The sequence below is a fragment of the Triturus cristatus genome, chromosome 1_2 (genome assembly GCF_964204655.1).
Source record: "Triturus cristatus chromosome 1_2, aTriCri1.1, whole genome shotgun sequence".
Lineage (NCBI taxonomy): Eukaryota > Metazoa > Chordata > Amphibia > Caudata > Salamandridae > Triturus > Triturus cristatus.
Window position 1 is genome coordinate 590,137,753 of NC_140580.1, and position 14,230 is coordinate 590,151,982.

A 14,230-nucleotide genomic window follows, 5' to 3' on the forward strand; every position below is an offset into this window, starting at 1 on the left:
TTTTAGTAAACCGGCCACTTTAGTGTCATTGCACACACTAGAACTGAAGTACATATCGGCACAAATTAATCCCCCGCACCTAGAGTGCATAGCTGTCCACCTGAGTATTCAAGGGATGAAGGCACTCTAGCACCTACTGTGGCTGTAGAATTCAATACAATAACCATTTTGACATTCTGGGGACCATGGATGCATTTACATCCGAGCACATGCAGCCATCCAATAATGCCTCTGTCCCAAATAGAAAGCTAACCTCACTAAAAAATGAGATAGCATGTCTAAGAGATTGCTTTGGTTGGTTGTCTAAAGTCCTTAACGATAAAATGGATAATCTGACAATGCTGCAATCAAACTTAAAATCCTAACTTGCATGAAGACAAGAGGAAGAATTATCCTTTTTGTCCTAGCTTAGTAAATCACCTGAGAACCACACCTTCCAACAGGGTACTTCCGCAACCAGCACTATGGAACCAAAACTTAAATGTGCATGCTAATTGTCTAACAGGCAGAGGCATCTATCTGTCCAACTCGAGTTCTGGTTGCACTTCTGGACAACCCACAAGGTTGGAAGGAAACTCCACTCAACCACACATGGCTAAAAGATCAATGGGACATATCCCTATGAACATACCCACACCAAATGAAAACCTAAAATCAAGGATCAGGCCCACAGGGGATATTATTAAACTTCATGAAATTTATATGGTCAATGTGCCAAAACCTGCGTTCGGCATAAGGGAACCACAGGAATCACTGATCAACAAAACCATACTCTAGCTCAGAACAGTTAGAGGCTGCAGGTCAGTCATCAGGGAGGATATATTTGGGGCTTCTCGCTTCACTAACAAACACTCTTCCCCTTGACTACATTGGGCTCCGGCTGGTAAAGCTTGTCGAAGCATTGTAGCATAGGTTTAGACCTGACATAGGGTCGCAAATAAGGCTGAAGATAAACCCCACACAGCCTACATTTGACAGTATCACCAGCAGTAGCCCCAAGATACCTATCCGCTCTCAGCCAGGATTTACCTGCTTCTTCAGCAAACCTCTCAGAAGTTGATTTACTATCCAATAGACAGAGAGAGGGTGTTACATCATCTGTAAAGCAACTAAACCCTGTAGTAGCTGCATCACCTCTAACTGCTCTAAAGGACAAAGTCTATGATAAAAGGGTACAGGTGGATCTTCTCCAGTCTGGCCCATAACTCTCTGAGGCAGAAGTAAGAGAAGTGATCCAACCAGTCACATTAATGGGTCAAATTCTTGTCCAAACAACATCATACAACTGTTATCCTGGAATGCAGCAGGGGTAGGAGCTTAGCTAAATGATCCAGAATGGAGCTCTTTTATAGACCTGCTACTCCAGAAGACATGGGCAAATCAGGTTGTATTTTGGTCAGAGTACATCTTTTCATCTAACGCTAGGACATCAACCACAGGCAGAGCCACTGGTGGACCTGCCTGTAAAAATTAAAAGAATCTTAACTGATAGTAGACCCATATTGGATATAGCTATCTCCACAAGCTCTCTAGCAGAACTCAGTCATATAGCCATCTTCAACATCTACATTCGGACTCTTCCGGCTCATCTACCATCAGCAACTGTTCACCAACTCTATGATTTGATCAATCAGTTGCACAATAATAGTGCCTAAAATAGTTGTAGGCAACTGTAATACACAACTGCAGGCAGGGGTTTTATTTCAGCTATGACGGAAGAAGTATATGAGCTCCGGGCGGTGACTTCTGTAGCTGTGGACATAGCCTACTGGCAACACAAGGTCACAGAACAGATAGCCGACCTGATGGCCTCACATGGACTGGGGCCACTGAATAGTTGTACTCCTGCTTATTCTCCTCCCCGTCCAACCTTTAAAAGAGAACAGAAGCAACATTGATTATATTTTCTTAGATACCAAGCTTTGGTCTTATTTGATTGACATGGTGGTGGTCCCCAGAATGGACAGTGATCACGATGCGCTTAGTACTCAAATGCAAGGCAGATCTCTTACAAACTCACGTCTGCAGCTCAATATTCCATTATGCATGGTTGCTACCGCTAACAGAAGAATTGTCAAATGGACCTCAGTTGTAGAGAATACTACAACATTGTCCCAAATTTATCACCCATTTGTGGAAACACTGAGCCCATATGAGTTAATCGATAAAAGATTGATAGATTTTGTTGGTGTCCACTGCAAATTGATGAACCAGTTGAAACAATACTTTACAAGGGAGGGCGGCGGGACTGCTTGCAGGTTAGTGGCCCTGGATGGGATACGGGCAAATGTAGATCTGCGAAAACAGTTGTCCTTGAAGCAGTGGAAAAAGGTGAGCATAGAGAAATCTTCGAGGCAAGAAAAGGCTATAAGGCAATTCTGGTCAAATGCAAACGTTGATTGGAGACAGCTCAGAGGGACAACCTTACAGAATCACTATCCAATAGGAATATGAAGGCCTTTTGAATTGAATTGAATTGAATTGAAGAAGCTCTTATATAGCGCATGGCTACTCGAAAGCATCCCAGCGCTCAACAAGGGTAGCTCAAGTAAAATAGGAAAGCCGTTAACTAGACCAGAAAACACGACTTAAGTCCTCGGAAAGAGCCAAGTTTTCAACTTCTGCCGAAACACAAGCAGACAAGGCTCCTGGCGAAGCATCAGAGGAAGGGAGTTCCAAAGTTTGGAGGCGTTTAGTGAAAAAAGACGCCCACCCGAACGGGATCTCTTAATTCGAGGGATCACTACCAAGTTCTGATCATTGGATCGAAGATTTAGAGGGGATTTGTGAGGAATGACCACATTTTCCAAGATGGGAGGACCTTTCCCGTGGAGGAGTTTATGTGCCATACACAAAGATTTAAAGAAAACCTGCTCTTTCACCGGAAGCCAGTGAAGAGATTTCAGGGCGGGTTTAGCTGATGTACGGTGATTGACGCGCATTAGAAGTCTTGCCGCCGCGTTCTGAACGACTTGAAGCCGTTTGGTCGTGGAGGCTGGTACTCCCAAGTACAAAGCGTTCGCATAATCTATCCTGGATAGGATCAGAGATTGTATTAGGATTTTTCTGGCCCTTTCCGGCAGTTGTGGGAGGATTTTTCGCAAGGTTTTTAGAATCCCAAAACAGGTGGCAGCAACCTTCCTAGCCTGAGTTCTAAAAGTTAGCTCCGTATCGAGCCAGAGCCCAAGGCTTTTAATTTCTGGATTAGAGATAGGGCCCGGCCCCATACACAAAGGCCAGAAGGTCGCGTTGTCAAAGCTGGCCTGCCGTCCCAGCTCTGTTTTCCCGCCATTCAGTTTAAGGTGGGATTGATCCATCCAACATGCCACAGCTTCTAAACAGTTACGTAACTGCAGCGGAGACTGTCTGAACTGATTCAGGGAGAACACCAGCTGAGTGTCATCGGCGTAACTCACAAGCTGGACCCCAAAGGGGACCACTATCTCCGCCAAAGGGGCCATATACACATTGAACAATGTGGGGCTGAGGGACGACCCCTGCGGAACCCCACATTGTAACGGGACCGGACCAGAGCAATGATCATCTTCAAAGACCCTAAAAAATCTGTCCTCAAGGAAGGATTCCAGCCACTTAAGAGCCTTGCCCGTGATTCCCATATTGCTGAGGCGGGAAACCAGAATGTGATGGTTAACTGTGTCGAAGGCGGCACTGAGGTCCAGGAGGATAATGGCTGCGCTGCCACCATCATCCAGAATCCTCCTGGCATCCTCCACCACCCTCAACAAGGCAGTTTCTATTCCCTGTCCTTTCCTGAACCCAGTTTGTGATGGATGCAGCAAATTATTAGTTTCCAAAAAGGAAGCCAATTGTGAATTGACGAATTTCTCAGTCAGTTTACTAATGCCCGGTAATAGAGAAATAGGACGGTAGTTGGAAAAGTCCCCTGGATCCAAACTGGGTTTCTTAAGCAAGGCCCTAACCATTGCCATCTTCCATCCTCTAGGCACAATAGCTGAGTTTAAAGATACATTCACCATATTCACAATTGGTTTGCTGACGGTGGAAAGGGCTGCATTTAAAATGCTCATCGGGGCAGGATCACACGGGGAGCCACTCTTGATGGTATTCAGCAAAGTAGGCAAAAGATCCTCCCTAAGAGGAGAGGAGGAGAGCCTGGGGTGATCCGATAGATTCTGACTAACAGGTGGCATTTGAGAGGCGATTGAAGATAGTGGAGGAAGCGTATCAATGATCTTTTTAATCTTGGTGCAGAAGAAAGTCGCCAGTTCTTCACATCGACTGCCCCTGCTTCGTCCGAGACAGGCTGTGGGTCAGGGACTTTGGTCAGCAATTTCACAATTCTAAATATCTCCCTGGGAGCATTAGCAGAGGACTCGATTTTACTGGCAAAGAAAGCAGATTTGGTATTAATCAGGGCGGTCTTGTATTTCTTTAGAACCGCTCTGTATCTGCTTTTTTTTTCCCCATTAAAATCTCTCCTCCATTGCCTCTCTTCCCTTTTACACTCTTGTTTAAGAGCTCTCAGCTCCTGATTAAACCAAGGATGCTTGGTGAGGCCTTTCTTGGTTGTTATTGGTTTTTGTGGCACCAGACTGTCCAAGGACCGCTCTATCCACAGGTTAAACTCCTGATTGGCTCTCTCCACGTCCAAATGGACTGAGGGTTCAGTGCGCTTCAGGATGCTTGCTCATTTAGAAAGGTCAAGCTTGGACCAATGCCTGGCTAGCCCTCTATAAGAATTTGAGGAAGAATTGGGCTGAGCCATCTTCCAGCTAAAAGGGACCACCATATGGTCTGACCAAGGGACCGGAACAGGAACTTCGGTAATGAGGCCAGGAATGTTACAAAAAATGGGGTCCAGAAGGTTGCCCTTCGAATGAGTAAGATGTAATACCTTTTGACTTAGGTTATAGCTGCCCAGATCCTTTATGACTTCTGAAGCGGCCAAATCCGAGTGTTTATTAAAATGAAGGTTGAAGTCCCCCAGCACCAAAAAGTTAGAGACAGTAGTGGCTACATCCATCACTGTTTCAGCCAGGTTTTCCTGAAAGAGCCCCAGAGAGCCCGGGGGGCAGTAGATAAGGAGGCCTGAGAAGGAGGTAGCTGGGGATGTTGTAATGACAAAGTGTACACTCTCACTATCCGAAATTGAAAGCTCAAGTAAACGACATGTGATGTGATCCTTATAGATGATAGCGACCCCTCCCCCCGCTTTCACGCCTCTATCCTTGTGCTGGATCAGATACCCAGGGGGCAATGACCGCACGATATCAGGGTCCGAGGTGGGGCTCAACCAAGTTTCCGTAAGAAACAAGTTATCCAAAGATTTGTCGAGAAGTAAAAGAGAGATCTCTACAGCATGTTTAGGCGACGAACGGCAGTTTACTAATGCCATTTTTAGGTCCCGTTCACATCGGCTACTTGACTTGTCACTCTCTGTGGTCCCAAATGCACAATTAGTACACGTAGATTGTCCACGGGCTAAATTTAACGAGTGGTAACAAGTTGGGGGTGTGTAGCCCTTTAATGATAGTAGAGACTGAGGTGAGTACACAAAAGACAGCATGCATACTGGGGCAGAGGGTCCGAGCCCTGAGCCCGACCGTGCGCGAATGGGCTTACCTCTGGCGCATAAACGGCGCTCCCGCTGCGCTCGACCGCTGCGCGTACCCATGAGTCGTTTAAGTAGGCTGCCGACCTGACCACCGGAGCGCTAGAGCGCTAACAACAATGGCGCTCCAAAACGGCCCTTCCTACCCCCAATATGGCGGCAATATCGAGCTCTACCGGGCAGGGACCCGCTCTAAAAGCGGTGGATACAACAATTTAGAGTGCAAGAGATGCGTGACTGGGGAAATAGCTTGAACATCCAATGCCACAGAATAAAAACAGGGCAAAACAAATGAGGTAAAACAGAAATGAAAAACGAAGGGGTAAGTTTAAAAAACAGCACATCAGAGCTCTCTACTGCCGTTCCTATATCTCTTTGTGCAGAACTTGAAGCTGAGGCTGAGGTAGGTACCTGACTGCATCCCAGGTGACCTGTTTATATCCCAACCTGAAAACTTGGTTCCTTATTTAAACACCTTGGACAATGCCATTATGATAGGGGAGGACATCCTGCCATCCTGGCGTGGTGCCACCATTGTTCCCATCTTTAAGAAGGGAAGACTAGATGTCCTCTCCACGTACAGAACTATCGGCCTTATCGATTATAGCCAGAAGATCTTTTTAGACTGGTACTGTCCAAACTCATCCTGTGGATAACCTATCACAATATTCTAACAGCCAGGCTTGATTTAGGCGCAGGGTTACTGTGGACCAGGTGTTCCGCTTCAAGACGATGTGTTGAAATACATCATCTTGAAGCGGGACCACTTATATGTGGCCTTCATGGCTTTGAGGGCAGCCTATGGAGAAGTCTTGCAGAATTACGGTATCCCTGGAGACTCTTAAGAATCCTGAGGGTTCTGCACTCTGAGACATTTGTGCAGGTCAGGTGGAACACGGAGGGTGATCTTACGCACAGGATACAAATTAACCGGGGCATAAGAGAAGGATGTTGCTTGCCCCCTCGTTATTCAGCCTATATATTAACGATATAGTGGAGTGGCTGGGAGACTGCAAACATGATGCACCAAAAGCTACCGATATTAGTACTCCAATCCTCATGTTTGCAGATGACCTGCATCTTCTGTGTAGAACTCCGATGGGTCATCAATCTTTATTGGATTGTTTTTCTTCCTTTTGTATGACTAGGGGCCTAGAGATACATTGTACAAAATAAAAATTCATGGCACTCAATCCCCATCATTCTTTTAGAGGTAGGATGGTGGTGCAGAGGGCACCCTTGGAACAAGTGAAACATTTTGACTACCTGGGTTTCATATTGGCTAATTACTTGTCCTGGGCCCCTCATATAGTAAAAAGCAGAGCCATATTGCATCAAAGAGCAGCTGCCGTGGCAAGGAGACACAAGGCCACATCTAGTGTAGCGGTCTCCCCAGCTCTCAAAGTCTATAGGACCACTGCCCGTTGCAGTGGCTACCGATGGAGCAGAGATCTTGGGTTGTGCCGATTTGTCTCCTCTAGTTCAAGCTGATATTAAATTTATTAGTACTGTACTAGAAGACTACGGGACAGGTATCCAGCCCCTGCTAGATTTGTTTAGGTTACAAGATGAATGTTGAAGGGCCTCCACCTATTCTTCAGCCAAAAAGACTCCCAAGATGAGTGCAACTGCCATCTAGAATTCAGACATAACCGCCCCCCATTGCCTAAGAGCTTGTAATGGGCGTACCCTGTTGGATTATACTGCCAATCCAACGTTTACTAGGGGAGACTACTCAAAAAACATTTATTATATATTACTTGACCTTACGATTTGCACGAGATGGTAGGTATGGAGATAACTGATCGCCTGGAGTGCAATCACTTTCCTCTTGACCTTAAACTAAAAGGGAATCACCTGAAGGATAAATCTTGTTTGAGAATAACATCCCTTAATACCGTGGCCCGGAGCAATAAGCGGCGCAAGGTAAAATGGGTAGATATTGTAAGCAATGAGGCTTCGTTGAAAGAGATTTATGGTGCTGTCTGTAGTGCGCTAACAAATTGTACAGACCAGGCTAGCACTCCCCTTCAGATATCGGCCACACACAAATCATTTTTTGGGAAACTGAAATCTTTTTTGCGAGAGAAATCCTACCCCACAAATTGGCCCCTAGATCACACGAATGGTTTGATTAAAAAATGCAGAGTGGCTAAAACAGCTCTGATGGAAGCCTTAAAAAGTAATATGAGGCCTTATATTTAAAAAGCTAGAGCAATTACAACAATTAAATCTAACAAGTCCCAGTGGGAAGTTAAGGTTTGGGAGGATCTGCTGGAAGCAGCAAAGGGGAGAAACACTAGATTTTTTTCTGGCATCTGGTCACACACAATGTCTGCAAAGATTATGCTTATCCTGAATGTCATATCTCCGAGGCGGACTGGGTGGAGCACTTCACGGCCCTCTATATTAGTACTCCCTCTGAATTAGTACTCCTGAGGCGGAAAGCCGGGAGCGTGATACGTTTTAAAGATTGAGTGTTTGTAGGTTTGCTTTTGTTTTAAATTTACTCTCCTACCTGTCAACTTCACTGCGGAAGCAGTTCTCACTCTTGGCACAGCTGATCCTAGCGTTGGCAAGGACACAGACAGGTTGCCACCTGTGGACGCCATTGCCGGCGTGCACCGAGGCCACGCCCCCTTTGAGGCCACGCCCCCCGTACAGTTAAAAACGCCGAGAACGAGCTCCCCTACAGAATTAGTACTCCTGAGGCGGAAAGCCGGGAGCGTGATACGTTTTAAAGATTGAGTGTTTGTAGGTTTGCTTTTGTTTTAAATTTACTCTCCTACCTGTCAACTTCACTGCGGAAGCAGTTCTCACTCTTGGCACAGCTGATCCTAGCGTTGGCAAGGACACAGACGGGTTGCCACCTGTGGACGCCATTGCCGGCGCGCACCAAGGCCACGCCCCCTTTGAGGCCACACCCATCCCCTAACACTCTTCCTTTGTATAAATGTGTCTTTGGAGGAAGCGCAGCAGACGAGCACAGCGGGCGCGCCGTCAGCGCGCCGAAGGCGCGCCTCAGGCAAGCCCGTCTGCGCCCGTCCGCGCCAGGACGGGCCTGGGGCCAGTTACCCTGGTCTCCACCACTCATCCTACGATATCATACTCCAGAGACTCTCTGATCCAATTACATCGGCCTCCCCAGCCCTTCTGTATGTCTATTCTACATGGTGAGAATTCTTCTACTCATTGTGCGCATTGTTTGTATAAATTCACCCCGGTGTTGGAAATTCAACCGCCCCGGACCATCATTAAGATGGCCCTGCTAAATTGCAGATCCCTGCCCAAACATAGTCATGAAATCTTCATGCTTCTAGAAGAAGAGCAATTTGAGATATTATTTCTCACGGAGACGTGGCTTACCCCAGACTCTGATTTTGACCTGGTGCAGGCGTTACCGCAGGGATATCTTGTACAACACTTGGATCGAGTAAAGGGAAAAGGGGGAGGGATAGCCATTATCCATAAGGAACATCTTTCATGCAGACTTCGGGACAGCCCTTTATTGAACTGTGAAAATGTTCATTTTAGCATCCAACTGTCCTCCTGCTACTCACTCTCAGGAGTCCTTATTTACCGCCCCCCAGCTTGTGGAATTTTCCACAGCTATGACAAGCACTCTTTCTAACTTACTTGTCCTAGGGGATTTTAACATCCACTTTGATAAGGGGGAGGACAACATCGCTTCAGAGCTGCTTTTAGACCTTGCCACCCATCATCTCCATTTACAGAATGACCAATCTACGCACAGTCATGGCCATTTACTTGACCCTATCTTCTGTAATATCAACATCTTGAAAACCAACGCACCGATCTCTCTGCCCTGGTCAGACCATAGGCTCATTCCCTTTAGCTGGGAGATCCCGACTAACGCTCCTCCCACTCTATCTCCCGGTAAACCAGTACGCCCCTGGGCTAAACTAGACCCCAAAAAATGGGAATACATCTTGGACCTCTCCAAGCCCAGCCTTGCCATCGACCCCGTAACAGCGGATGCGGAGTTTTCATCTTGAATAGAAAATTCCTTAAACACCATCCTCCCCTACAAACCATACCGGATAACCCGCAAAAAAACTTCCGCCCCATGGTTCACTCAGGAAACCCGCCTTCTGAAGAAGCAATGCAAAAGGGCTGAAAGAACTTGGCGGAAAGATTTCGACCCCAAAAGCAAGATGGAATACAGGTTGGCCATCCTCAATTATAAAAAAGCCTTGAAGAACGCCCAAACTTCGTTTTTTCAAGAGAAAATTAATGATGCATCTTGCTCCTCGAGGGAGACCTTCCGCATTGTAAAGCTCCTTTTGAAAACTCCGGAGTCCACTTGTCCATCTGTCCTCGCAGACAATCATTGTGATTAGTTGGCCACGTTTTTTGAAAAAAAATTCAAAACATCCTGCAGCAACTTCCTCCTATCCCCCTGGATCTATCTCTTATTTCACCAATACAAGCTCAGAATCTCAATTCTAGACTTGAGATGTTCACTCCCTTAAGTAAGGAAACCTTAGTCCCCATTCTTCAATCTCTTAAAAGTGGCTCACCCTCTGACCCTGCAGCAGTTAAAATTTTAAAGCAAGTAACATCTACCATCCTCGAACCTATGGTACACCTGATTAATGCCTCACTTGCATTCGGTGTGGTTCCCCCTAGCTGGAAAAAGGCGAAGGTTAGAGCACTCTTAAAAAAAACCTAATCTAGACCCCCTCAACCTAGGCAACTTTAGGCCCATTTCGCTCCTCCCCTGCATCAGTAAAATAACAGAAAAATTCATAAACGTCCAGCTCTCCCACTACCTGGAAGCGAATGAATTACTTAAACCATCTCAGACGGGTTTTCGCCCCGGCCAGGGCACGGAAACGGCTATGGTGGCGGTGGTCGAGGAGGCCAGGAAGATCATGGATTCAGGAGGTTCAGTGGCAGTGATCCTCCTGGATCTGAGTGCGGCCTTCGACACTGTCAACCACCAAACCCTGGTCCAGCGACTCAGTGATCTTGGGATTTCGGGTGTTGCCCTGACCTGGATAAAATCCTTTCTTCATGACCGCTCATTTCAGGTGATCGAGGGTGGCTATACATCCGGGGAGACCCCTATACGTTGCGGAGTACCACAGGGCTCCTCGTTGAGCCCTACGCTCTTCAACGTGTATATGTCCCCTTTGGAAAAAATAGTCACCCCCACGGGATTAAACTCCTAACGTACGCTGATGACACCCAGCTGGTGGTCTCCCTTTCTCAGCAGGAAAACCCTACCTCCAACCTTTATTCCTGTCTGAGAGACATAGTCAGCTGGATGGATTGCTCGCACTTGAAGCTTAACAGCGACAAGACGGAGATACTGGTAATGGGGAATCAGGCTCATTTCCGACCAGAATCCTTATGGCCCCCATGCATGGGCAAGCCCCCGACCCCTAAAACCGAGATCAAAAGCCTCGGACTATGGCTTGACCAAAACCTCACCATGCACACTCAAGCTAGGAAAACTGCCGGGGTCTGCTATGGACTCTTGCGATCTGCCCGAAAAATTCTGCCATTACTCCCTTTCCCATCAAGGAAACTCCTTATTCAAGGACTCATCCTGTCACGCTTGGATTATGGCAATGCACTGTTTCTGGGTGCCCCGTGGAAAGTTACTACCAAACTGCAGGTGGTTCAGAACGCGGCCGCAAGGATCCTCACCAACACCAAGAGCCGGTGCTCGGCCAAGCCAGCTATTAAAGCACTTCACTGGCTACCCATGGTAGAAAGAGTGCAATTTAAGGCGCTCTGTCTTACGATCAAAATCCTCAATGGCAAGGCCCCTCCCATCTTTAAAGATCTGGTGACTCCTTACACCACTCTTAGACCTCTTCGATCCTCTAACGCTCATTTAACTCTGCCACCCAAGATCAAGAGAGCACGATCGGGAGGTCGGCGCTTCTCCTATAATGCTTCTAAATTATGGAACTCCCTCCCTCTTGACATTCGTGCTCAGCCCAATCTGTTGGCCTTCCGAAAATCTCTGAAAACCTGGCTGTTCCCGTGAAACCCCTCCACGACTCCAACTGTACTTATTCAGCGCTGGGACGCTCACGGGCAGCCATGCGCTTTAGAAATCCAGTAACATTAACATTAACACTATACAGAGCCACTCTCCAAAACTCATCCAACTAACCCTGATATTCGGCCCTCTAGTAGGGCCGTAATGGAGGAGGTAGTGGCTTTCACCATCAAAGAATCCTTTGAAGCATTGAAGGAGCAGAAAGCGGGGAAAGCTCCTGAGATTGACGGGATCCCTTCGGATATGTTCTGTGCCGAACCTCCGGTTTGGGCTCCCTATATTAATATTCTGACTAATGGAATTGCGGCGGGAGCCCCTATCCGCTAACTCATGGAGAGGGGGCAAATACCAGTTTAGAAAAAGGGCTCAAGGTAAGAACCAGGTAATTATCACCCCATGTCCCTGATTGATAACATACAAAAAATATATAGTAAACAACTTCTGGTAAGACTTTGGGACTGGATTAGATCCAACAAGGCCCTACCTCACCTTCAAGCTGGCTTCATTCCTAAAAGGCAGTGGATTTGAACACTGGTCACAGTCGAGGCCTGTACTTATTTTTCACTGCAGGATGTAACTTAACACCTATTAAGAGTCAATGGTGCTCATTAAGAGCTTTTAAGTAATCGGGTACAAATTTGCGTATCTGGGAATGACTGATACTACAGAGATTTTAAATTCCTTGGATTGTAAATTGCTTCATATTGCGAGTTTTGTTGCTTGGACTGAGAATAACTACACAACTCGGAGTTTGTGCACGGATTCCTGCAGTTTTCCCCTTTTTACAGTTCACCAGCTTTTCCTGATGAAATGTCCTTGCTTGAATCCAGGAGGTGCAGGCACTCCAGCAAACGTTGTAACTCCCAAATCTGACAAACTGCAGTTTCCCCCCAAAACAGGTTATCCTTCTGCACATCAGGAATACCAAAGTGTGTTGATCTATTCTCACAGTAGAATTTATCTTAACAGCCACAAATAATTCACTTAATCTTAAATGTGTATGCTTGTTTTGCTTGTAGCCCGAGAAGCTGCAATTTGGGAGTTAGAAGAACGACATTTGCAGGAGAAACACCAGCTGCTCAAACAACAACTTAAAGATCAGTACTTTATGCAAAGGCACCAGCTTCTTAAAAGACATGAAAAGGTATGTATAATATGGTGTTGCAGTTGTCTATTCATTTTTGTCATCCTTGTGTGGATGGCAGTGTGTGCTATTATTACCCTAACTGATTCAAAGCCATTCACTGCTGGTGTAGAGTTTCATCTGAAGTGTCAAATCTGGTCAACTCAGGAAATGCTAATTTTTTCTCAGCTACCTCATTGCTTCCCTGACACTAAGGTTTTTTAGCTAACGTACAATAAAATACAAATCCTCAATTCCAGGTCTTACTAACAAATATCTTTATGCCTAAAAGTAAAAGAAATGTCAAATTATATTGACCTTGCACTCGCGCACACACACCTCTTATTACACTAGTCTGGTTGTATGTAGTTTTTATTTTTATTTTTGATTTAATGATTAATTCCCTTGACCCTTTACTTATTTCGTTGAGGCTTTTATTTTAAAATAATCCACACATCCTTTCAGCAATAGATGCAGTGACGTGCACAACCATATTTTTGTATAACAAGTTACTAAATTAAAACAAAAAAATAAGACTTATAGGTTTCAATTGTTCTTTCAATATCCCAATGGTTTATAGGTGTACTTATTTGTTTTGTTCGAGGCATATGAGCTGCAGATTGTATACTTTTGCATAGATCGCATTCTGGTGTTGGGCTCGGATGTTTGCACCTTGTTTTTCTCTTGGAAGAAGTCTTTGTAGTCACGAGGCAAGTGACTCCTCCTTAGGTCGACAGTGCGCATGGGCATCAACTCCATCCCCAGATTGTTTTTTTCCGCCATCGGGTTCGGATGTGACTTGCTGCGCTCCGGGTCGTTGTCGTTATTGAACCATCCCCCCCCTCCCCATTTCGATGCACAATCACTATTATTCTACGGTATTGTCTCGACCGCGTTCCTTTCAACACGCACCCTCGACACTCGAAGAAAACTTCAGAAAACGTCAGTAAACTTCAACACGGGCCGATGGGCCTACCTGCGCCGGTAACGACGGAAGTCCATGGAACAGACTCCCTTCAAGAAATGTCCACAGTGTGGTGCTAAATTCCCACACTCGGACCTACACTCCGTCTGTAATCTGTGCCTCTCTCCAGAACACTGAGAGGACAACTGTGAGGCTTGTCTATCTTTCAAGTCCAAGAAGACCATTCGTGACCATCGGACTCAACGTTACAAGATGTTCTGAGGCACCGGCTCCATTCCGGACATCTTCCATCCAGGCTCCGACAGCCTTCTGGAACAAGAACAAGAAGGACAGATCTCGGTCTCCGAAGCAGATGACTCTGACGCCGAAGAGGACATCACCCCAGCTCAACCAGCCGTGAGTACCGAGACCCCTGCCCCACCCAAGCCCATTCCAAAGGCTCCGGTAACACCTTCGCCTCAGGGCCCAGGTCCACACCGAACAGAATTTCAGACGCCCCAGGCCCGGCTACGAAAGACAAAGACAAGCCTTCCTGCTCCGACTCGAGCCAGC

General features: G+C 46.4%; 1 protein-coding gene across 2 annotated transcripts in view; it reads left to right on the forward strand.

The window, feature by feature from the left end:
* Positions 1–14,230, forward strand: part of SLK (STE20 like kinase) — a 475,210-nt gene that overhangs the window by 310,778 nt on the left and 150,202 nt on the right. For both annotated transcript variants that reach the window (XM_085606718.1, XM_085606727.1), the window contains one exon: positions 12,650–12,774. In XM_085606718.1, coding sequence (XP_085462844.1) covers positions 12,650–12,774 — 125 coding nt within the window. The remainder of the gene's footprint in view (positions 1–12,649; positions 12,775–14,230) is intronic.